General features: G+C 39.4%; 3 protein-coding genes across 4 annotated transcripts in view; 2 read left to right on the top strand and 1 right to left on the bottom strand.

Annotated features, from left to right (window-relative positions):
* LOC119658957 overlaps positions 1 to 22,389 on the bottom strand; it is a 36,225-nt gene extending 13,836 nt beyond the window's left edge. Inside the window, exons 1-5 of the mRNA XM_038066830.1 lie at positions 22,060 to 22,389; positions 20,645 to 21,250; positions 15,660 to 15,876; positions 15,182 to 15,370; positions 14,468 to 14,604 (exon numbers count right to left, since the gene is read on the bottom strand). Of these exons, the coding sequence (XP_037922758.1) occupies positions 14,468 to 14,604; positions 15,182 to 15,370; positions 15,660 to 15,876; positions 20,645 to 21,250; positions 22,060 to 22,272 (1,362 nt within the window). The 5' untranslated portion in view covers positions 22,273 to 22,389. The remainder of the gene's footprint in view (positions 1 to 14,467; positions 14,605 to 15,181; positions 15,371 to 15,659; positions 15,877 to 20,644; positions 21,251 to 22,059) is intronic.
* On the top strand, positions 2,484 to 6,941 carry LOC119658745. Of its 2 annotated transcripts, none has more exons than XM_038066422.1 (5): positions 2,484 to 2,611; positions 5,406 to 5,629; positions 5,713 to 6,194; positions 6,275 to 6,641; positions 6,709 to 6,917. In XM_038066422.1, the coding sequence occupies exons 2-5, from the start codon at positions 5,416 to 5,418 to the stop codon at positions 6,900 to 6,902; spliced, it is 1,257 nt and encodes a 418-aa protein (XP_037922350.1). In that variant the 5' UTR covers positions 2,484 to 2,611; positions 5,406 to 5,415; the 3' UTR covers positions 6,903 to 6,917. The 2 variants fall into 2 exon arrangements, with proteins under 2 accessions (XP_037922350.1, XP_037922351.1); XM_038066423.1 differs by having other exon boundaries at positions 2,491 to 2,611; positions 5,411 to 5,629; positions 6,709 to 6,941.
* On the top strand, positions 11,096 to 15,063 carry LOC119658740. Its single transcript, XM_038066414.1, has 4 exons — positions 11,096 to 11,597; positions 13,349 to 13,833; positions 14,081 to 14,447; positions 14,512 to 15,063. Exons 1-4 carry the CDS (start codon positions 11,384 to 11,386, stop codon positions 14,703 to 14,705), a joined length of 1,260 nt encoding a protein of 419 aa, XP_037922342.1. The 5' UTR covers positions 11,096 to 11,383; the 3' UTR covers positions 14,706 to 15,063.
* Positions 22,390 to 24,304: the final 1,915 nt, after the last annotated feature.

The raw sequence follows: 24,304 nt of genomic DNA, 5'->3' as shown, positions 1-24,304 counted from the left end.
TACAATAAAAAATTTTCGTTGCAAACCAAAAGATATCAATTCAATCGTATCAAAAAAAAATTTTTTGATTAGTCATCGTTTGTTAACATTTTAAAGGTATCATGAAATTTTGCCCCTAATTGTGAATTGAGACTTCCAAAAGTCACTAAATATTCATTTAGATATTAGCCAATGAATGCTCGTCATCCAAATAAGATTTGCAAAGTCATTTTATTTAGATTCTTCTGTCTCTTTCGGGATACTACTAATAATTACGATTTCTTGATAAGTTCGAAGACCTTGTGAAGATTTATAACTATTATCAAAACACGCGTAAGACTTCACTGGATATCTTTTGGAAATCGATTAGGCAAACCATTCATTTCAACTCATTATCTAGAAATTACGTGTATGGTATGACGTATCCTGGAACTAGGTCATAAACAAACGGCCAACAGCAGAATAAAATGAAAGATTGCCTTCGAAGATATTTTTCCTTTTTATTTATTATACAAATACGTATTTCGGGAACCAACTGCCCCTTCTTCAGTGCTTTGTCTTCTGAACAATTTCCTTCACCATTTGGGTTTTTATAGCTGCTCCTGTGATTATAATATTGTAATTAGGCTTCTATTCGTCTCATACACCTTCCTAAAAATTCCACCATGGTGGAAAAATTGTTGCCTGTGTCCCTGTTTAGCCTTTTTCCGGGCGGAATTTTCGAGATGTGGAGACTCACGTAGGAGCCTAGTATCCTAACGTCGTTCACCTCCTTCAAGATATTGCGTTGTCCAAAGACAAATGGTGTCCCTGTTCTATTATATGTCTGGCAACCGCGGAACTTATGTGTGGGTTATTCTTACTTTTACCGGATTCGGCCTCCTTTAAGTGTTCTAACACCCTGGCGCGAACCAACCGTTTTGTTTGCCCTATGTAAATCTTGTCGTAATCTGAGCAGGAAATCTTATAAATGCCGCTTTTTTCCGTACACTCTTTTTTGTCTGTGACTGATAGTATCCAGGTCCAAAGTAGGCATCGTCTGCTGGGCGAGGTGACCCGGAAGTTTTTTTTTTATCCGATTTTCGATGAGGTTCCTGTTGTATCCGTTTTGCCTGGCTGTTTCCAGGATGCAGGAGAATAAAAAAAAATCAAATTCAAAAATAGCTTATAGTTTCGTCCAATACCCTACCTCACCTTTCCTCTGAGGGTATCGTGACCGGAAGTGGATACAGATGTGATTTGCTCCCGCTTTTGAATTTCAGAAAAGTGCATCTTGCCAAAAAAGAGTAGTCCACGCACGCAATATATTTATCAGATTTATCAGTTCAACCCTGAGGTGACGAAGAAGCAGACGAGGTAACAATTCTATCGAGCAAAGCAACCCAAAATGGCCAAGGAGAACCTCCATGTGGTGGTAACGATAAACGCTGTATTCAAATTGACTTGCAGGTGACGCAGCAATCGAATGCTCCAAAGGCTTGGACGGTGTTGCGTTCTACAACTCGGGTACAATACTCCTTAGTTTGGTAGAGGTTTTAGGTAGGTCCTGCATCCACAAGGATGAATGCTGAGCTTGCAATCTGTATAAATTGGTACCGTTGGGCTTGTACCAGAACGTAAATCCAACCAACAACATAGCATTGTACAATTACAGCTTCGGCAATGCTATTTTGGCTTTCAATATTATCACCCTGGCATCTTTTTTCAATCCAACCAATTCCTGATTGCCGCATTTTCAGTATCAAAAGCAACAGTCTCGAACTAATATATGCCTAGAGGGCCTGTACAGCACATGTTGAAATCTGGTAGAATGGCTACATCTTAACTATCAAAAAAATCTTTACTATGTCAGATAAAACCAAAAGTTTATATTTTTCTGACTAATTAAGATGTAAGCCCAGCCATCCTGCAGCTTATATTTGGTATAAAATTTGGCGTCCAGGCTTACTTCGGTTGTTGTTACCATCGGAATTTTGTGGTGGAGTTTTCGGCTTGAGGCAGATAGTACCCATTCCAAACATCCTCATCATATGGCGCCACTGGTCGCATGTGATAGTTGCGCAGTTTCGGGTCCCAATTAAAGCACTTTTCCAGCTGGTCAAGACAATCGGTCTTCAACAGCTTAGATGATCTAAATTTTCGTCTTTCAAATCGCTTTTTTCTTGGGGGATAGGCGACATTAGAAGAATCCCCGATGAAAGCAATCCGGGCCCATGGTCAAAATTTTGCAGACCTACCTGATATCGTTTCATTTCATGAAAGTTATAGCCTCTTCTCTAGGACCTCGAGTAGAGTCCGAACCCAGGGGGAATCACTCTCTTCTCCTCCCTCTCTAGTCAATTTGAACCACATTAAGTAATGTTATATAAGAAAAATCATATTGCGAAGCAAATGTTTCAAATTATCATAAAAATTATCTAATCTGGGGAATACGTTGCGTCCAGTTCTGCATAAAATGCCCAATCATTGTTTGTATCTAAACATTAAAATATTCTAATCGTAATGTTGAAATTCAAGCATTTAAATCCAAGCTGTGGAAGTCATTAATCAATAAAGTTAGTCCAGTCTTCAAAGTGCTTCCACACAGGACATTTAAAACTGTAAAAAGTTCTTTAAGAAAATTTCGCTAAAGGTAATTTGTTCAGTGCTCGATGTTTCTCTAACCGGGGGGATTTTTTCCGTAAAGGATTATAATTTTGAGACTGAAAAGCCATTTGAATTTGATTAATTAACCAATTAACCATTAAAAACTGAGAGAGTTTTTCGTTATTCAACTTTCATGCTTGCGTGAGCGTTCTTTGTGAACTTCGAGAAAAAACTAAAGCCTTTAAGATATATCTATCTTTTCGAAGGATAAGCGCAATCCTTTCCTATTGTCATTGCTTATAATAGTTTGGTTCGATTAAATGTTGTAGTGAATGTTTAGTGTTACAAAATTATTTCGCAAATGTCACCGATCGTGGTGACAACGGGTTGTACAACGGAACTCTGCGCTTAAGAACACGTGGAGCTCTGTCCGCGATATAGGTGAGGCTTCGTGGCAAGAGCTACTTCAAATGAGTCCCTTGCAGACGTGGGTCTGATCGTCCTCCGCGAGGACGTGAGGACAGTACTCCCCAATGGGTTGACTGCAATCAGTTTGGTGCGGAGAACCGCAACGAAACCTTTCCACCAGTCAATCAACGCACACAGCACATCACAAGATAACTCTAACACAAACCACATGAGACCGGTGCTGTCCACTACGACTAATATGGCCATTCGGGCTTCATACTGCAGATGAAGCAGAATCGAGGAACTCCCTACTTCGTCGGAAGGTAACACACTGGTATGAATCGGCGAATCGACGCGTATCCCAGCTAGCAAGGCAAGGATACCGTTTACTATGTAAACGCACACGTCGTTTAGATTATGGATGCCTTATTACACAGACACAGAGAACATGAGAGCAGTCCTCAAAGTCTGCCTCACACAGAACACACCCTGACTGGAGGCAAGATTCCGCGATAAAAGAAACTCGCTCAAGCTACCATGCCCCATCAAGAGGAAGCTCATTTCAAGCCCAAAGTCCACAATAGAACTTCCTCTGGCAGACACACTTTTAACGTACTCGATGTTGCCACTTCAATGTTACACTCTCGCCCAACAACCTTTTGACCGCAAGCAGTCCTAACCCTTCCACCTGATCCATCCTAACTAAATCAGTTTGAAATAAATATGTCACTTTCTGCCGGTATTTCCGCCGCAGCTCCGAGCTCTCAGGCCTTGGTTAAGCCCATTGTACTATACCCGTAAATCACCTATTCAATAGTTTCCCACCTTCGGCATTCGCAGGCTTTTGCGAATCTCAGAACATTCTCCAGAGGTAGAGAGCGGACAGATTCTTCGTGCAAGTAATCCTTACCCAGGTATCTTTGTCTAAGATCTGAGGAGCCCGGATCGCTGTATATGAGGTCCAAGGTTGTCTCTTCCTCCTACTCACATTGGCTGCATACAGCCGAAACCTCTGCCCCATTAAAAGCCCTGCTAAGGTTTTCATGTCTCACTCACTCAAGGGACAACAAAAATGCCCACATAAGGATTTTCACTTGCCGGCTACGTGAATCCTTGCAGTTCCATGCTTCAGAGGAGACTTAACAGTGGATCGCCTGATGCCAAAAACTGGTTCTAGCTCCATTGTTGTGGATCCAGACGCTTGACAAGCCAGTCAGTCAGTTTCCTCATTACCAGTGATATTTGAGTGCCCTGACACATATATCGACTGTCGAAGCAGATTCGAATGGTGCGACCCTGCCATTTTTGTCACAAGCATTCTTCTGCTGCCAGTGAAATAACATATACCTCTTCCTGGAATATGGTCGTGATTTTTCGAAGGGGTTAGGCGAGTCCCATAATCCAATTACTTGACAACACCCCAGCGCCCTATCCGTCTTCCGTGACTGATGTACTCCTAAATACTTGACTATTTTTACCAGCTGGATTTCCACCCCTGCTAAGGTAGGTAGCGCACAGGTACACGCTACGCTGTCGTTCCTAGACTTGCATTCAAGCCTTCACTTACTGCTCCAGCAAACTTGCCTATAATTATTAGAAACATACCATCCCCAAATGCTTGCGCGAAAATCTTCTTTGTCCACCAGGAGTCATAGCAAGGTGCCCTTTATCGGAAAGAGGAAAGAACCGTTCCCGTTGGGCAACCGTTAACACATCCTGCTTCAATAGACTTCTGGCATGCTAGTATATGAATTTTTCTCCACTTCAGGATGTAAAGGATCCAACTGAACTGAACCTGAACCTTGAAATAAAATTTATAAGAGGATACCAGAAGTGTCCGGATAGCTAAGTAGTTAGAGCACAAGGCTGTCGTACGGAAGGTCGCGGTTCAAACCTTACTGGTCGCAGTGGGGTTTGCATCGTGATTTGATGTCAGATACTAGTGCTGTGAATGAGTACCTGAGTCAAATCAGGGTAATAAACTCGGGCGAGCGCAATGCTGACCACATTGCCTCCTACAGGGTACTGCAATCCTATAGTGTACCGTTACGGTCTTGAATGAAGTGCTCTAACACATTTCAAGGCCCTGATCCAATATGGATTCTTGCGCCAACGATTATTATTATTATTATACCAGAAGTCCTTGAAATTTTCTACTTCATGAATATGCCTGGGAGTTAAGTCATCTATTCTGGGCGATCTTTTTACAGAGTTGAACATTCTGAACTTCCCATTTCGACACTGGGTCCCCTTTCTTTAAAAAAACGACTTATTAATCGTATCTTTTGTTATTTCGGTGCAAACTATAATAGTTATGACTGACAAACAAATGGATAGATCAGCGGGCAGATAGATAGACAAGTAGACATCGACTCTATTCCAAGGCCGTTTCTCAAAGCAAAAAACACCAACGAAATCTTCTTTAATTCTAGTATAGATAAAATGACTGTAAACGGAGACGCTAGTAACGATAGTAAGCAACCAAAGAAAGGCGACGATGGAATCAAGTTGGTAACTGAGGGTTTGTTTCATGACATCCTGGAGAAACAATTTGGAAAATGCATCATAAAAAAGTTTGCAGTAACGAACAGCACAGGAGGAGGTGAAAATTATGTGTGCGCAATGTATCGTGTTACCATTGAAGTCCAAAAAGAAGGTATGAATTAATATATCCAAAATATGGAAGCTCATCTCCTTTGCTAATTTTTGTTGTTTAATTCTCCCACTGTCAACTTCTAGATGGAACCGAAACTTCAGTCAAATACATTGTTAAAATGATGCCTCTTGACGATATAAATGCAGAAATGAAAAAGACGATAGGCATTTTTGAAAAAGAAGTTGAAATGTACCAAAAGATTGTCCCCAAATTAAAGGAGATTTTCGAAGAAAATGGTATTAAGACCGCCTTCGCCCCAAAGTGCTGGAAGGTAGTACATGATCCTGAAATGTTGATTATGGAAGACTTAGGAGTGCGGAATTTTGCCAATGAAAATCGTCTTACCGGAATGGATATGCAACACGCCAAAATGGTTATATCGAAATTGGCACAGTTCCATGCCGCTTCGGTTTGTGTTTTAGAAAAAAATGGTCCTTTCTCAAATCGCATAATGTCCACAATGTTCCATGAGGTTCACACCCGAAAATTGATATCCATTTTTTGGGCAAATATTCTAAACAATTTACGATCATGGAACACTTGTCAGAAGTATGTAGATCGAATGGTAAGTTGTGGGTTATGATATGTTTTGATAAATAGATACAAAATCTTGAAAATAAAAAATAATCTAGTGACAATTTTCAGGAAGAACTTAGGGAGAGGGCCGCTGACCTCCAGAAAGATATATATGAACCAAAACCAGATGAATTCAATGTAATTTTACATGGAGATCTATGGGTCAACAATATAATGTTTCAACATGATGAAAACAACCAACCGAAGGATCTTTTGTTCGTCGATCTTCAAATGTCAAGATATGGCCATCCAGTGATGGATTTAGTTTATTTCATTTTGTCATCCACTGAATATTCAATCAAAATCAAGGAGTTTGACTATTTCGTCAAGTATTACCACCAAGAATTAGTGAAAAATTTGAAGCTGCTCAAATATTCAAAAGCTCCGCCCACCCTTGTAGATCTGCAGATTGCAATTTTGAAAAAGGGTTTTCATGGTAATATCACTCAATTTGAATTAAATAATCTATGCTAATCTTATATATTTTCTTCCTATAATTCCAGCCATTTTTACCACCTGCGGCGTCATGCCCATCGCACTGCTCGACCCCAATGAGAACGCCAATATGGAAAATTTCATGAAAAATGACGAGGCCGGAAATAAATTCAAGCAGGCTATGTACTTGAATCCAAGGTTTATAAAGTCATGCGAATTGATATTTCCTTTTCTAAAAAATAGAGGAGCTTTTGATGTCTAGTATTGAGAAGTAAATAATTCAATTTGTAAAGATTTTTTTCTTAAATCTATTGTTCTGAGAATCGAAGCTAAATGGACGCGTGTCCGCTCAAAAGTAATTTTTTACCTCATCAAAATTCTCTTACTTTTTTGGGTAGGGTAGTGAATATGTTTACGCACAGAGTGTTGGACTCCCGCAACGGTACGCCATCGAACTACCAACTAAACACCTCCCCATCGTCAAAGAATTAGCCTGGAACCATTTGTCACATTACTTTGGGCTAGCTCTCCCAACTTGAAGAGCCTTCAAATCAGGAAATTCCTTTCACCAACGGAAGGGAAGAAAAGGACGGTAACTGTTAGTTCAAGGATTCCCCTACCATCCGGCCCCCACCGGTTAAGCTCTATCTTCTTTTCAACGAGAAGAACCCGAACAAAATGCACTCTTCAGCATCTTCTGTGTTCAAATAAGGTTGTTGAGGAACCTCATCCCACCTTCCACAAGGCAAATGATGGTGATGGGTGTCATCTGGAACCTCATCGCAAAATAGACAATCAAGAGATCGTGATTTCCCAAACTTGTGCAGGCAAGACTAAAAACCTCCATGCCCACTTAGGAGCCGGGTAAGGAATTAGTCAGTCTCACCATGTTTCCGATACAGCCACGCACTTGTCTCAATTTACCAAGAGAGTTGCCACTTATTTAGTGTACATTGCCATTCTTCTCAAGCAACCACCCACCTTCGCTTTTCTCTTTTGTGCTTGTATATGGTATTACGCTCTCTAGCAAGAAAGGCAACGGGAACCACTCCCGCAAACACCATCTCGGACGATTCAGAGACAGTGGGGCACGCAAACGCCATCCACAAAGCTCCCCGACTCTGTAATTACGATATACTTACTTGCCAATAGCGTCAGTTCATACTTCTACGGCGTAGAGCAGAACAGACTCCATTGTACTCATCAGAAGACTACTATACGTATTATTTACCACTGGCCGGAACTCTAGCTGCAGCCTTGTCCACTACTGCTTTGATTTGCTCGAACAAGCTCATTTTTGAGTCAATCACCAGTGTAAGGTTCTTAACGAGTGGTTCTGACTCAATTATCAACTCGCCGATCAATATCTCTCCATCCTCGCATTGAATTATGAATAGAAACCCACCTTCAACTCCATGTAGGAAGTCTCGAAGTCTTATTCAGTTTGAAACCGATTTTCAGGACAAGGGAATTTGCCATACGAATGCAGTAAGCATCAATCCGATTAACGCTTAGCCCGTCCGCCTTACCAGAGTAAAATAAAGCAGTGTCGCAAGAGGAAAAGCAGTGCACCCTAGTATCCTACCGTCTTATCTTACTTAACCACAGTATGCCCTGCCTGTACCATCGAAATTCTCACTCAAATTGAAAAACGCAAATATTCTGGCGAATCTTGATACCGTCAGCGCGAAGTCATTGTACTCAACAATCCATTCATATACCATTGACCAAAACAAAAGGTGACAGTCGGAAAATCCTTCTGCCCCTAAGGCATAGTAGTCGTTTTCGAGTTATAAAGATGATTCCAGATTTTCAGGTTGCCAGCCCATAAATCCCTATCTTTTTACGGTTTAAACAGGAATCGATGAAATGGAGGAGTTCAAAATAGGTACAGGTCAGAAGCATCTGCCCTTTACGATGGACCGAAGCTAGTGGAGTTATTTAGAGCGATTTTTGGGTGGCGAAGTAACCGAGGTCCAGGACGCAGCAGTTGTAAAACTCCGGCTACTTCTGAGGAGAGTGAGCCAGTGAAAGATCAGTTATAGTCAAATATAAGAAAGCAATCCAGTGAATCGCTTCCAAATAATTTCATTCATTAAAATTTGATGTGAAATCATTTTATGCTACTCCTGATAATTGAAATTTGTTAACCAATTCTAAAACCTCATGAAGATTTGAAATTATTATCAAAATACATATAAAAATCTATTGAGGTAAATGGTACCCAATTTCAAAATGTTATCGGTTTGTCGAACCTATAACTCATAGTCTAAAAATTTCGTGAAAAAAATACATCTGGAAATACAATAAATTATGATATTTTGTATTATATGTGAATGTACACCTTTATTACTTATGGCGTACCCACACACACCAGGCGAAAGGAAAGAATTATAAAAAATGATAAGCGAAATAAAGAAAAAGGTATTTCTTAACATAAACCTAATCAATTGCCATGCGAACTACTTTAACAAAAAATCTAATCAATTTTTCCCGCCGAAAACTGTATAAAAACGATAATGTATTGACGTATTTTTCGTAATCAAGCAACTTTTACACTCAATAAGATGCCTTAATACATTTATATTCGTTACCTTTTATAAAATCTTTGATTACCTGAGTTATTAACTTTATGTAAAATATAAAATGCTACATAAAGTTAACCTGCGTTTACACAATTTTAAAATTTAAAATATTTGTCTTTCTTAGATTTCAGATACCATATTATGCCAAACGATGTGTCAAAATAAGATAACATCTCCTTTTTGAAGCAGATCTAATGACAGCCCTTAAAAGAAGGAAGGGTTTTCTCTGAAATTTCCCCAAAATAATTAACCTCCCTTACATAATTTATTCTAGTGATGTTTTTCAACGCTAATACCGAACACAACACAGCACAGATGAACACAGCTATAGTGAAATCACTACTCTAAACATTGTCATAATTGTCCGCCTACATTAGCCACCTCCAACTTGCTCGACTTTACCAACTTTGTCGCCAAACTATCGACTCTAAGCGTTCACATACCACTTGTTTTATGGTTTGTCTCTTACCTTTCCAACCGATCCTGTCGCCTCTCATTTGGCGGCTGAACATCTCGTACCTTCTCCCCTTCTCTGGCGTCCCACGGGGATTTATTCTGGGTCCTTTGTTATTTTTACTTTTTATCAACGACCTTCCCCCCTCCTTACTTGTCCCCGTTTGCTTTTTGCTGACGACCTTAAACTATTTTCCACTATATCGTCGCCTATGAACTGTCTTTGTTGAAATCTAATCTGGTTCGTTGGTACTCTGCTAATGATTTAGCGCTAAGCGTCAGAAAGTGTCACTCTATGAGCTACTCGCTTAAATCCTCACCCACTTCCTTCTCTTACTCTCTTAACGGACATTCCTTATCATACCTAAATTCCACTCAAGACCACGGAGTCACTTTTGACAATAAGCCCTGCTTCGACACCCATTGCCTCGAAGTCACCAATCGAGCAGCAAAATTACCGGGTTTATACTTCGCTCCTCCTCTGATTTTGAGTCCATCCAACTCTCCTTAGCTCTCTTCAATTCCCCTATGAGGAATACCCTCAAGTATTGCTCCGTGATTTGGCCACCGTCCCGTAATTGTGATTGTGCTGAAAATGTACAACCTACATTCACCCGTTCCCTCTTCTTTAAGATAAATTTCAATCGTGTGGACCCCCTCCCAACCCGTGGGCTTTGAGAGCTTCGATCCCTCATTGTTTCCTCTATCCGACACCACAAAACGAAGTTGTGAGCCGGAATTGGCTATCTTCCACGGATTTAAGGAAACTTTAAATAAGAAACTAAGAAATATAAGGCCTGAATCCAGGAAATGTTTGGCCCTACGTTGGATGCCACTTGTAATAAACTATGATTGGTTCAGGCCTCATATTTCTTATTTACAGATTTATTCTTCTTCCCTTAGGTCGTCTTCGGCCACCCAGGATGGTTGTTTGACCACCCTAATCCAAGAAAGTTTACTACAACTTCGCTGAGAAAAATAGATTTAGCGAATATCCTCAGCATAGTTTATTTGCATCACGTGGCCCGTAGTTCGCTGCTAACCCACCTAAAACTTTGGTCAGAGTCTTTGCAGCTCAAAGCTAAATCTTACTAGTCAGAGATCTTGATCCGGCAATATCTGAGAAGACAGCTGCTTTGCTTCTAGTATCTTAAACACAATGTTAATGTGTTCTGAAATAGAGAGAGAACGCTTGAGAATTATCGATCGATAGCATTCAGAAAAAGCAGCTCATCTTGAAGGTAAAATGTATTCTGAAGAAAAGATACTTAAATCCACTTAAGCAAAACGCAATAAACACAACATATAAACTCGCCATTAGTAAATGTTTTTTTCTGCTCTCTGATTGTTTCATGTAGTGTTTCATAGTATCTCGATCAGCAAATTTGAAGGTCGTCTAAAGTTTGCCTCTCATTAGCTTCCAACAGCATGCGTGCAAGCTTAATTCTTTGCTAGCTCTAACGTTGGAATTTAGTATCGTTTGCCATCTATTTGCTCTCCGACGGGCTAAGACCGGGAGGAAGGCATTAAATTCTTGTTAGTCGGAAAATTAAGACCCATTGAGAAAAGTTAAATTCATATGTTATCATCAATTCAGTTTCATCACTTGTAGAAAGTATTTAAATTGATAACTCAATCTTATCAAAAAAATACCAAGTTACTTAAAATAGTATCTTTAATTGAACGTTTGAAACAAGAAGTGAAAATGGTTAGTGAAACGGAAAATGGTTCGAATGGTGAAATAACAAATGGAAATTCAACGGTTCCAGAGTGGCTTAACGAAGAATATTTTAAAGATATTCTCGATAAAGAATTCGGGAAACATGAGATTACGAAATTTAGTGCAGAAAGTGCAACTGGTAAAGGAGAAAACTACGCATCCCGGATGACTCGTGTCCTAATTGATCTTCAGCTAGAAGGTGAGATTTAAAAAAAATTGGATGAATTATGAAAGATTGAATTAATAAGAGGATTTGAAGGAACAGATGAGTACAGAAACGAACCATTCTTAATCTACATAACCCTGGGTAGGAAGTCTCCTCGTAAAGTAACGACAAAGCTCGTCCCAATCGTCCCACCGAGAGAAATGTTTTTGTGAATCTTTACATCTTTACATATACCTTACCTTACTGACCTCCGTTCAAGGCCTGTGTGTAATCTTCGATGACAAACTTCGTTTGGTTTCCGCGTTGGATCCTCCTAAATTGACCACATCAAGACCCAACAAATCATTTTGAAACAGTGCGCAGAGTTTAGATCTTCGCCACACCTACTCTTCATCGATTTCGAGAAAGGTTTCGATAACCTGAAGAAGGAGTGTATCTGGAGTGCTCTATGCAGAAGGAGTATTCCGGATAAACTAATAGCCATTATCAGAACAACATATAATGACACAAAATGCCATGTGCTACACCGAGGTAAAATCGCGCAGGATTTGGAGATCAACAGCGGAGTCCGCCAGGATTGCATCTTGTCACCGACATTATTTCTTCTTGTTATCGGTTACGTTCTTCACACAGCCTTGTCCGGAGGACGTGGAGGAATTCAAGGCGCGTTGACATCTCTCCTCAAATAGCACGACTACGCTGATGATATCCGATTGCTCTCTCGCCGCTCGCCTTACCCAAATGGCTCTGAATTTGGAAAGAGAGGCGAGTAGAGTTGGACGGAAGATAATCACCAACAAAGCCAAAGTTTTCAGCCTGAAGGATCATCGCACTCTCCCTATCTGCATTAGTGAGCAGAATATAGAAGGCGTCGATCAATTTGTATATCTAGGAAGTGTGGTTTCTGCCGACGGTGGCACCGAACTGAATGTTGTCCAAAAACTGGAAATGCTATCTTCTCAACACCAAGATCAAGTTGAGGCTATTCTATGCTAGTGTTTTTTCTAGGTTTTTATGTGAGAATAGCACATGGAAAAAGACCCCCACTGTTAACTCAATCACTTATCTGCATTGTATCATCGTAGGACGCTGGCTTAACACTATTACAAACGAAGCACGCACAGGCCTGGCACCCGTACGCATTGTGATCGATATGCAAAAGTGGCAGTGAATAGGTCGCACATTAAGAAGGGGCGACAATTGCATTGCAGGCTACGTTATGAAGTGGATTTCACTCTCCTAAGAAGGTCGACGAGCGGGTTACCCCAAGGGCACTTGGCGGAGAACAATAGAAAACGAGTACATACGTCACGAGAAATCGTGGAAGGAGCTAAAGCGCATTTCAGGTAACCGAAAACGATGGCGTATAGATGTGAATACTACACCCGACCAAGGGGTAAATGAACATTCATCATATGCAGACATATACTTTCACTCATTAGCGATTTCATAATTGCGATTCCCTCACAAAATACAACAGTGTTGAAAGCTCAGTGTAGATTTTGGATTTGATAGTAAATATAACATTTCATGCTCTAGTTAGCCATGCAATTAAGCGCTGATCTCAGAACCACGTCCAGCTCTTCGGCTCTCTTCGCGCAAAGTTCCTCACATTCACTAAGAGTTTCTCAAGGGCCTGCATTAGAGACTTCAATAAAATTACTTTAAGCCGGATTTCCCTGCGACTGTGATCGTCTGTCTTATTCTGTAGATTTTTTCAACTAGATTTCATCAAATATATTCTGGGCTATCCCTAAGTATCTCTTTAATTCGTTCCTTTGCAGATGGTACGCCAAAATCAGTTCGCTACATCGTTAAATCCCTCATAGGAGGTGAACTTTCTCAATCTTTCTTGGGAACCGTATTTCCCAAAGAAATTGAAATGTACGAAAAAATCGTCCCACAGATCAACAACCTATACAAAGAAGCCGGCGTGGATTTTTCCGTGGGGGCAAAATGCATTAAAACACAAATTGATCCTCCAGCTATAATTCTGGAGGATTTGGTAGTCGCCGGATATGAGAACATCAGTCGATTTGAAGGAATGGACTTGGACCATGTTCATGTCACATTGGAAAAACTGGCTCGTTTTCATGCAGCAACTGCACGAATCTATGAGATTAATGGACCGTACTCAGAACACTTCAATAAGGGTATATTTGGGCCGGAAATGCTTGCAATGATGGAGAAAATGGTGGCCAGTACTTGGGAGGTAATCAAAAGCTGCATACAGAAGTGGGGCGATTGTGAAGTCTATATTGAGAAAATGGTAAGATTTTGTTATTTAAAAAGTAACCATCATTCAGAGCAGAGACAATGGATCGCACAATGGATCATCTATACTCCGGGAGGAGCATAACCGAAAGTGGTTACTAGATATCAATTGCTATCTTATACTTGTACATATATACACTTTCACAAGTATGACATGAGATGAGTTGTCCCTGCCCTGGTTAAACCAAAAAGGAATAGGAAATCGGATTGATTTGAAATAAAACAATATTTATTTTCCACAGGAAAAGTTGTTTTTAAGATTTTGTGATCTTATATTAGAGGCTGAAAAAATGGATCCGAATGATTTCAATGTTTTAAACCACGGGGACACGTGGTGTAACAATATAATGTTCAAACACAACAAAGACGGAACAATTGATGATTTAAAATTTGTTGATTTGCAAGTGTCCAAATGGGGTTCGCCCGTCTGGGACCTCCAATATTTTATCATCTCATCATGTAGCTATGATATAAGGATCGAAAAATTTGATTACTTCGTCAAATATTACCATCAACATTTAATTGAAAGCCTGAAGTTGTTGAAGTATGCCGGAAAGTTGCCGAAATTGGTTGAAATTCAAATTCAAATGCTGAAACGAGGCTATGTCTGTAAGATCTCATTGCTATACTTTGCACTGGAGTTCGATATTAACGTATCCTTTTATGATTTCAGGCCTTAATACAATGATTGGAACATTATCAGCTGTATTACTCGATCCCAATGATAGTGCAGACATTGAAATGTTCTTCAAAGATTCGGACGAATCTGATAAATTCAGGAAACTTGTTTATATGACACCACGATATGTGAAAGCTGCAAAGTCCATTTTACCATTCCTAGATAATCGCGGAATTCTTGATTTATAAAAAATTTGATTAAAGTATAATAGAAATAAGTTAAGTTTTATAGAAAAATGAGAAATATAAAAAAATGTTTCATTCAGGGCAGAGACAAGTTGTCAGATGTTAAATGGTGCAAAGTGTCTTTTTGATTGGCAACAGAAATTGAAATCGAAACAGATGATTTGAACTGTACAATTGGCAATTAATTTTTGAAACTTGAGGTTTTCAAAAATTCTGCCATAAAATATCAGGAAGGGATAGCTTTCCTTACTTATCTATCATCCAAGTTTAGGGATGAATCAAACAAAGATACACTAAAAACTAGCACTAGTTATATGTTGTAAAATGAAATAAATTTTGATGTTTTCCAAAAGATTAAGGATTTGAAGAGTTTTATATATTCGGAATGAAATCAAAAAAACCATAATCTAACAACAAGAGAATTTGTTTGTATTAACAAAGTTAAAAACAAATGTTTATCTATTGCATAATTTCCTTTTAATCTAAAAATCCAGACAATTCAAACTCTTTCAATAACTTTTGAATATAAGTTTTATATTTTGGATTTTGGATATTCTCTCTGCGAAAACTAACGCCATTATCGGTTTGATCTATGAGTCCTTCCAATTCTGGGCATCTATCTAAGTCCATAAAGATGATTGGTGCCAGACACACTGCAGCGATAACAGCTGAAATACCCAGATATTTTTAAAGTTAGATATATAGATTAGATATATTTATCGTGTACAGTATAATGTATGAATGTGTGCACTTTGATCACGAGCTATTGATATTATTTAAAAAAAAATGAAAGATAGTATAATATATCGATCATAGACAGTCTGACGTAAAATTTGGGTTGCTATCTAAAGATTAGGAGAGCTTGATTAAAAAGTCCGATTACCACATACGGACCTTGGATCAAAAACAAAGCAACCCCAAAACAAAAAATTATTCGTTATAGTACTAAATACTTACCAATTAGACTTTTTCTGATAAGTTCGATATGAATGTCTTTGAGTGTGGGGATGCGACCTTTGTATTTCAACCTTTCAAGAGTTTCTTTCAAAACGCAGTGATAGTGACGTACCATAAACTTAAAATGGACTTTACGAACATTTTCATTTACTGATCCGAAAAGGAAGTAGTTAAGATCGACCGCCGGTGATCCGAAATGGGCGAGTTGATAATCCAACTGTAATAGAAATATAGAGGATTTCAAATAAATAAAACAGAGACGAAGAAAGTATTAAGTTAACCATATAAAAATCAGTGCAACACTGTCATGGGTTTGGATGCATTAACGCCACGCAAAACAATTTTTTTTTTATATTTCAATCATTAAATTTTCTCAAATACCTTTCCACCAGTCCCAGTATTTAACGGCTCAGTTGTTTTAAAAGATGGCCACAATGACATCAGGACTAGCCATGGCCAACTATGGTAGAACTATTTTCAACCCGGATGGTCACTTTGGCCGTTCCCTACAACATCGATCCGTTACAAATGACACTGAACATTCGTTAGATTCCAACCGAGTGGGAGGCGGGGTTCTAACTTCGTTTTACTATGCGAATCCCTACACACCAGCTCATTTTTTAGTTGTGGATTACCCGTTTTTTCCTCCGAAACAAGTGATCCTAGGCCTCATTCATATCGCACATTTTAGAGGAGAGTTTTCCTCCTTCCTGTGTTAGTATAGATTTTCGGACCTTTGCAGCTATAGGCTGAAATGTTTTCCCGTCCTGATGAAACACTTCACTGAAACTGTGGCTGGGTACTGGTGGGCCTGCACAGTCAAGTTCACCACCTTTCCTTTAGGTGTTGAGATAGCTCTCCTCCGATTGCCAGTCGAAAAGGTCGCTGTGGCCTATAACTTCCAGTGACTGCAAGCCAGATGGGTAACTTCTCGTTGGCTGTTCTCGTAGAAAACCAACCAAATAAGCATGAAAAACTGGAATTGAATTGGAATTGAAACCGATATCGGGATTCTACTGTATAATCTTCCACTCCACCAGATGAAAGCTAGCATGATTTGCATTTATATCGATGAATTCTCCAAACACTTCTTCGTTTTTCCTGTTAGATGCTTCCTTCGCACTTTACCGCGCAGTATTACCGTCCAAATATGTATAAACATTTACCTATCCCTTGAGGACACTGGGTGAAACCCAGTGTCATTATATGGGAACAGCATGGCAGCCATACAAAGACTGCCCGAAGAAGTACAAGTTGGCCATCAAGACTGTCAAGAGGCGTTCCTGGTTGAAATATTGTCAGAAGAGTGAAAGCACCAGCGAATCTTTAGGGGAAATCCTGGAACTGCTGATTCAGACGCACTTTCTCCGCCAGCAAATAGGACTGTGAGTCAGAGCCTTGCTGGAAGGTATGCAGTCCCAGTCGTTCGAGACTATAAAATCGTTAATTACCGAGGATAAAATCGGCTAGGCTATAACCACGCATATAAAGCTCCACAGAAATCTCTACAGAAGCAGCAAGAAAGGATTGTGGCGTGGCTTGTGAAGATTTTCAAGGCCGTATCTCTTTGGGATACGTGCTACAGTTTTGTAAACGCGCACACCTGATTTTTATACCGAAAGCGGGCAAGTGCGGCCATGAGTCCGCAAAGAACTCGCAGCCAATCAGTCGCACCAATTTCATGTTGAAGACCCTAGAGCACATCTGGGACATCCACTTAAAAACGATTATGTAAAGAAGGCCTCCCTCTTAGCCTCAACATGCCCACCTCAAAGGTAAATCCACAGAAACTGTGGTTCTGAAATAAGAATAATAAATATAGGAGATTACAACTTCTAGACCGTTGATAATTTCTCTTATCTAGGGTCAAAAATCGCAACCGATAAAAGGTACGACGACGATCCCCGCACGGTTTTTGGCTGCCAAGAGAGTCTGTTCCATATTACAAAAACTGTTTCATTTGAAATGTCTCACCATGAAGTCAAAACTCTTACTGTACAAGACAATGATCTTGCCAGTCCTCATGATTTGAGCTCTTAGCAAGAAACCGCGGATCAAGAGTTCCATATTAAGGCAGGCTTAAACCGGAGAGCAGTTGTTGCCCCGATGATGACGGTGATTGATTACTGGAAAGGTATAAAAATTCGCAGCCTCTAAGTAATGAATATAAAATTTGACGAAAAAAAAAGTTTAGGTTATTCCTAGCCAATCCTAGCTAATCTCAATGCTGCTACACAGGGGCAGCACATGGAAAGTAATCGCCACTGTAACTTGAAAGATTCAAGCCTTGATGAACACCGGCCATCCTCGTAACATCAGGATGACTCTGATCCAATACAATCTCAAAAGAAGAACTAAGTCGATTATAAGATAAATTCAGGAAGGGCGACAACTCGATTGGTGGTTATACCCTCCAGTGAAATTCACTAGCCCAGTATGATTGAGTTACCTTAGAAACATGTGGTGCGAACCAGTTAGAGAGGAACGTAAGGCTTTTAGGAAGTCCTTGAGAAAAGTGAAACACATTTCCAGACAATGAAGTGCATAAGGGTCAATGGCAATTATACAAAGGTCACCCGGCGTAGATTTCGAGGGGAGCAACTAGGCATCCATCCAAAAGCTACTTTTAGACAGAAAATGAAGCAGCTCTCTGGAGTATTTATCGGCAGAATGAGAAGCACTTACACTAGGCAACTGAATCGATGACGATGACGAAGATGGTAGCTCTTGAGTCATTAAAAATCTAAAAATCAGTTAGACAGAAATTGCACCAAAAACGTGACAAGCACCGGTTAATGATCGAATTAACCAGGTCACTCGAGGTTTTAGAAAATACGGTTCATTTAACTTGAATTAGGAAAGGAGTCGACAATGCAATTGCAAACTATTTGTTGTTGATGACATCATTCACCATCAACGTCATCAGGTATGAAGTAGATCAACTCTACGAAGAATCTCTTTGTAGGTTAGTATAAAACTCGAAACCACACCACAAAATACCATGTCAGACACATAACTTCTCAACTCTTGACTAAAATTTTGTAGGGCACCTTACTGATAATTCAAATTAAGATGTTCTCCTACAAAACATTTGAAAAAAATCCAACGCAAAAGGATCCTCATCGAATCTTTTCTACTTTTTCTAATATCCAGCACTAAGAAACAACAAAGAACACACACTCCGAAATGGATCAACCAATGGCTTAATTTGGAACACCGCTTTCTGAAAATTTGTTCTACTAATTGAATTGTCAGACATAAAGGCTGGGTGGACCAATTTGTTTACTAAGGAAATGAGAAAGAGAAAAAAAGAAAAGACAAACTCGCGTCCAAAAACTCACATTCAAACCAGCATTCCATGCTTAAAAAGAGAATATCATACAAAAACTCCCCCAATTGGAAGAAAGAGCTGTTGAGTATCAAACCGTCAATTTGCCTTAGATACAGATGGATCCTTAAATTAAACCTTTTATTTAATAGCAAAAGGATTAAGTTAGTCCCCACGTTGAAGATACGGACGTCCCTAAGATTGGACGTGACATAACGACAATTGTTGCGAATGATCTTTAAGTTAATTTCTGATAGAATTCTAAGCATTACTATCTAAACCAGACTAAGGATCGTCATAATAGAAGTGTACTTTTCGTGAAAACATGGGCAACGGATGACCAGTTTATATGACACGAGATAGTTCAGGCCATATCCTGATCTTCGAGTTTTGGAACAATAATGTCAAATGTAGATGTCCACAAAGATGGACGGCTCAAGATTGAAGAATCACACAGACCATGGTTTAATTGTGTTAAGAGGGTACTATATCATGAGCAATAGCATGATGTTCCAGATTAACTTGTCACCTCTTGTAGCGGCTTTTTCCACTCACTATCCCTACCGTTCTCCAATTACCCGTTCCATTAACACTTCCCGATTTTTCCTGGTGAATGCTTCGCTTCTACTTTATCCCATAGTGTATTCTTAAAAGATATCCCGAAGATAAATTAAAAGATAAAAACCACTTGAAACAAATATTTTGGGAATGTGATAAATAAAGCGGATACTGCTCAGGTGCAGATAAGAACTGAAGATCAAAACCATATAAGATGTATCAAGCCATGGTGGGCCCGTACTTATCTATGGATCTTTTGTATGGTGGCCTAAGATAGAGTAGGAAAAAGCTGTAAAGGACTTATCCCGGCACCAAAGTCTCATTGGCCTGGAGTTTACGGGTGCCACAAGTCCTTCCTTTTATCCTGGGGGCAATGAATCTACACTCGCAGTTATCAAATCGATAGGTGGGAAAACCATAAGGAAGTTGTAAATTGAACAGCTAGTTCTTTAATGGGATCACTACACTCCAAGCTCAACATGAAGACGACGAAACTATCATATCATACTATAATAGATTGCCACCCATTTGCGTGGTTGAGATATGCTACCTAGTCTCATCCGGCACTGAATCAAAACGGACTGTTGACTTAAGCGACCCTTAGTAGGAAATATAATAAGCTAGCAGTACTGATCCTATAGTGCTGATCCTTTATCAATTGGGCTTGGTAATTTCGGTTTAGTTACTTTAGGAAATATCTTTCCAATATATCAATTAGATGATTACCAATTCCAGATCGTACTGAACACAATTAGAACTGAACTGAAGATTACCACAAAAACCGCAGTAACCTCCTGGGAATGAAATCTTTCTTGACAATCCAACAATTATTCAATCGTTTATTATTCTTGAACCATGCATTTTGGACTTCTCACTTACACCCGTGCATAAACTGCCCTCCCCATTTACGCTGTAAGCCTTGCATATCTGTATACACCCTTACTTTTAAGATTCTGCACTAAATGTAAGAGTATATAATGTACGTATGGGAAGCTACACTTTTAAGTAGCAAGTAAGTTAGTATCTTATTCTTCTATATGTGTATTATTAGAACCTGAAATATTTTTAATAAAAGCACTAAATATAAATCATTACTTACCAATAAAACATCATCTGGCTCAAAATTCCGATACTTATACATGCAATTCTTAACCCACAGATCACCTTGATTCAGGACTCGAAAAGTATCTTCATCATCTTTGAACAGTTCAATTCCCTTAGGTATAACTGTCTCCACAAGTCCATACAGCTTTCCAGCAATAATTTCATAGCCAGGCCATTGAGCAACTTCCTCCGCCAAAGAGTGCATATTCGCCGGGAAGAAACCAAGAAAGTCCTGCCTATCTGGATTCGTCGAAATCTGTCCTTCCATGAACATATCCATAAATTCGGGATGCTGCTCGTATATTACTGCTGATGCTGCATGGAACTTTGCCAATTTCATTAGTATCGGAAGAGAATGATCCAAATTTAATAGACGTCCATGATCGAAAATTTCATAGTCGTGAGATTTTAGATCTTCAAAAAGGAGCATCATAGCTGGGCTAGTGCTGGTTTGATAGCAATCCGGAGAGAATTTTGTGAAGTCATTTACATCTTCTAAGAGAGCAGTGATACGCGGGAGGATTTCATTGTAGACTTGCATTTCTCGGGGGAATACTTTGTTTTTGGTTAGGATTTCGCCAGCCACACCACCAGGAATTACCTGAAAGAGAGGAAAGGAAGTTAGTCCCTGTTAGGAGAATTAAGACTGAACAAAGTAGCTGAGCATCAGTATCTGGATGTTGTGTTATTTTGAATCCTCGTTGACTTGTGGATGTTGGTGTCTGCTTTTAGGCTTGTTATTCTGCTGCAGGCTCATAATTTGCACGTATTAAGGGAGACCAATTTTTTTAATTAATTTTTTTTTTATTTTTTTAGAAATAGTGCAGGTTTATGTGTGGTGAATTGTAAATACTTAAAGAATCGCCCTCATATAATTCGACGCAATCATAGATTGAGCAAGTAAGCCAGTACTATGATAATAGGGACTTTTTCTTCAGATGTTCAACCTACAAATAGAGCAAGAGAGTTGTAAAATTCTGGATCGCTGGATTTGTTATACCTTGATGTTATCCCTGTATGCCAACAACATGGAACCCAGCTTCATTTTGTAAGCAAATGATATCAAGCAAGAACTGTTTCTTTTTCTTAACAAAAGAGTTGCATATATACGAAAGTGGTTTCTAGTAAAGCTAGTCGATGGTAAGCGATTGGAGGTTACAAAAAGGACCAAGTTGTTAGAGAGGTTCCACATACTGGTACCAGTATTAAGCATATACTTGCTGTAGACTGGTACTCCCCTCATAATGTGAGGGAGCGCTAATGAACATGTCTCTATAACGTTCGTCTTGAATGGTTAAAAAAGGAGTTGCCAAATGGTTCATAAGTCAATGAAACTAATAAGAGAGGAAAGATGGCTATTTTGGCGAAACTCAATCGGTTGACCAACACGAACAGATAAATCGACCTTACCTTCAGAATAAACGAATCCTTAACAGTTTTCCCATTTTTCACGAACTCTACAGAAACCCTATGCATAATGCTGGCATAGTTATCACCTCTTTTCGTCGCTGGCTGAGCAGACATCTCCTTCACCGCCAACTCTTCAGTTTTATAATGATTTTGTAACACATTCTCGATATATTCTTTTGTAAACCACTCAGGGAGTATAGAACCGGTACCCATTACTTTTACTATCTTTTTACAATCTACAGATCGAAGGAAAGACACAAAAACAGTCAGCGCGTACTGCAGATAGATGGAAACAAATCTAGACTAAGAGTACTGAAAAATCTAAATGGAACTCATATGATATCATGGAATTCACGTGGTTGATTAGCATTACAAACCAACGAACTAGAAACGAAATATTTGACGAAGATATGGGGACGTGTGAGTATCAGTTTTGTATGTGCAGTGTGTGCATTAGCCATATTTTGAAGCTGATAATGTGAAGTGATGACGAAAGACAAGTTTTAAGTAAAAGTTGTCGCTTTGTAGGACTCAAGTGGGTCGAAGTTGTTAAATATTATTGTAAACAAACAAAATTAGTTCTGAGAGTAGTTGAACAAGATTAAATTATTTTGATTTTGATTTATTAAAAAAGGAACATACGTTCCTAATTAGAATTAGGTTTTTCTTGGCACAACGTATTTTGCAAGTGACTTGCTCGCATATTCAGTGCTTACGTTTCCCTCAATCTTTTTAATAAAGACACTATAAACTTGCTAAGTCAATTATGAAAACACGAATTACTCCAGATATTCGGTATTTGTTTAGGAAAAATGGATCTCCCCCAGCCCGTTATCGCTACAATATTCCGAAATTGAAATTGCTTAAGAAATCGACACGGCAGTTATTGCTTTTCTGGCCCATCAGCACACCAAGTTTAAGAAATCGGTCAACATAGAGTTCATCAATTTCGTCAACTATAATAGCCCTTATCTCAGCTCATGGTCAAAGATGCACTCTACGCATTTTTCCAGAAAATAACTCCATTTTTTAAACACTTTTTATTAATAAATATGGACATCAACTTAACAAAAACCTAATCTAGAAAGATCCTTTGCAGCGAACTTAAGCTAAAGTTAAAACTATGAGACTTGCAGATGAATGGATATCAGGAAGAAAGTTATAGAAATCTCCATTCGTTATTGTATTGTATTGTTAAGGCTGGAGAAAGGAGAGGAGAAGAGGAGAGGATAAAGGTAAGATAAGGGTAAGGATGGAAAAGGTATTAGGAAGGGATAGTGGATTATAAACGGAGGACCGTATTGGGCGTGAGACTGGACACCTGTGTAGGAGGCTACTCTACCTTCCCTGTCGAAAAGACGGGTATCACTTTTGTAGGAAAGAAAAATTTTTGGTTAGTGGTTCGAGTGGAAAGGTTTTCCTCGCTGATCTCAATCCCCAGACACTCAGCAACTAAATGATTAGTGTGTAAAAGACACCTTTCAAGCAATTTGAGCGTGTATCTGGCCAGCGTCGATGCGTGGTATGTTGAAGACTTCGTAGAGGATCCGATTGGGTGAAAACTTCGTACTGTCGTCGTTTTTAAATACGGCGGAAGAAATGCGGAGGATTTGCCTTTCCGATCGAGAAGATGAAGCCGAAATTGATTAAGCGTCAAATAAACAATTTTTAGAAGAAAATCTTGACTTTTGGTGGAATGGGCTTATTAAAGCAGAGTATGAAGTATAATGATTTGAAGGCGCACCTTGCATGGATTCGAACCTGAATGAAAAGAGAAATGTTGGATAGGATTGAATTCATAGTGACGCCATAGTAGATAACTTGATTTTAATCTTCCCATGACAACATGACCTAATCGTCTTAGACACCCTATTCCTTCCAACAACCTCTTCCACTCCCTTCTACTCTCTTCTTTCATGAACACTTGTTCTGCCCTGAATTTCAACACCTCCAAAAATTCTTGGAGCGATCCCTCCGTCCTCCCTCCTTCACAAACATAACAAACCCCCTGTCTACAAGCGAGCTGCGACCTGTCAAGGAACCATTTCAACACCAACAGAAATAAGACACTATCCGACCCCAATCAGTGGACAAACTTAAAAATTCATGGCGACTAAAAACATCTAAACAACTCCCGTCACTCGTCATTGATGACTTGCTCCACGCTGGAGTTATGTTCGATCGCTCCTGCTCTCAAAAATGAGAATTCCTCCTTCTTAGTAGCTACAGATCCATTCCCGTCCTC

This window comes from Hermetia illucens, chromosome 6 (genome assembly GCF_905115235.1).
Source record: "Hermetia illucens chromosome 6, iHerIll2.2.curated.20191125, whole genome shotgun sequence".
Taxonomy (NCBI): Eukaryota; Metazoa; Arthropoda; class Insecta; order Diptera; family Stratiomyidae; genus Hermetia; species Hermetia illucens.
The sequence above is the reverse complement of the archived record's forward strand: the minus strand, read 5'-3'. Positions and strand labels throughout refer to the sequence as shown.

Excerpts from the sequence above, each read along its gene's own strand:
- LOC119658745 (XM_038066423.1), top strand. The coding sequence starts at position 5,416 with ATGACTGTAAACGGAGACGCTAGTAACGATAGTAAGCAACCAAAGAAA. Across the intron at positions 6,195-6,274 it reads AGAAGTATGTAGATCGAATG|GAAGAACTTAGGGAGAGGGC; the intron begins GTAAGTTGTGGG and ends GACAATTTTCAG. Across the intron at positions 6,642-6,708 it reads TTTGAAAAAGGGTTTTCATG|CCATTTTTACCACCTGCGGC; the intron begins GTAATATCACTC and ends CTATAATTCCAG.
- LOC119658740 (XM_038066414.1), top strand. The coding sequence starts at position 11,384 with ATGGTTAGTGAAACGGAAAATGGTTCGAATGGTGAAATAACAAATGGA. Across the intron at positions 11,598-13,348 it reads AATTGATCTTCAGCTAGAAG|ATGGTACGCCAAAATCAGTT; the intron begins GTGAGATTTAAA and ends GTTCCTTTGCAG. Across the intron at positions 13,834-14,080 it reads AAGTCTATATTGAGAAAATG|GAAAAGTTGTTTTTAAGATT; the intron begins GTAAGATTTTGT and ends TATTTTCCACAG.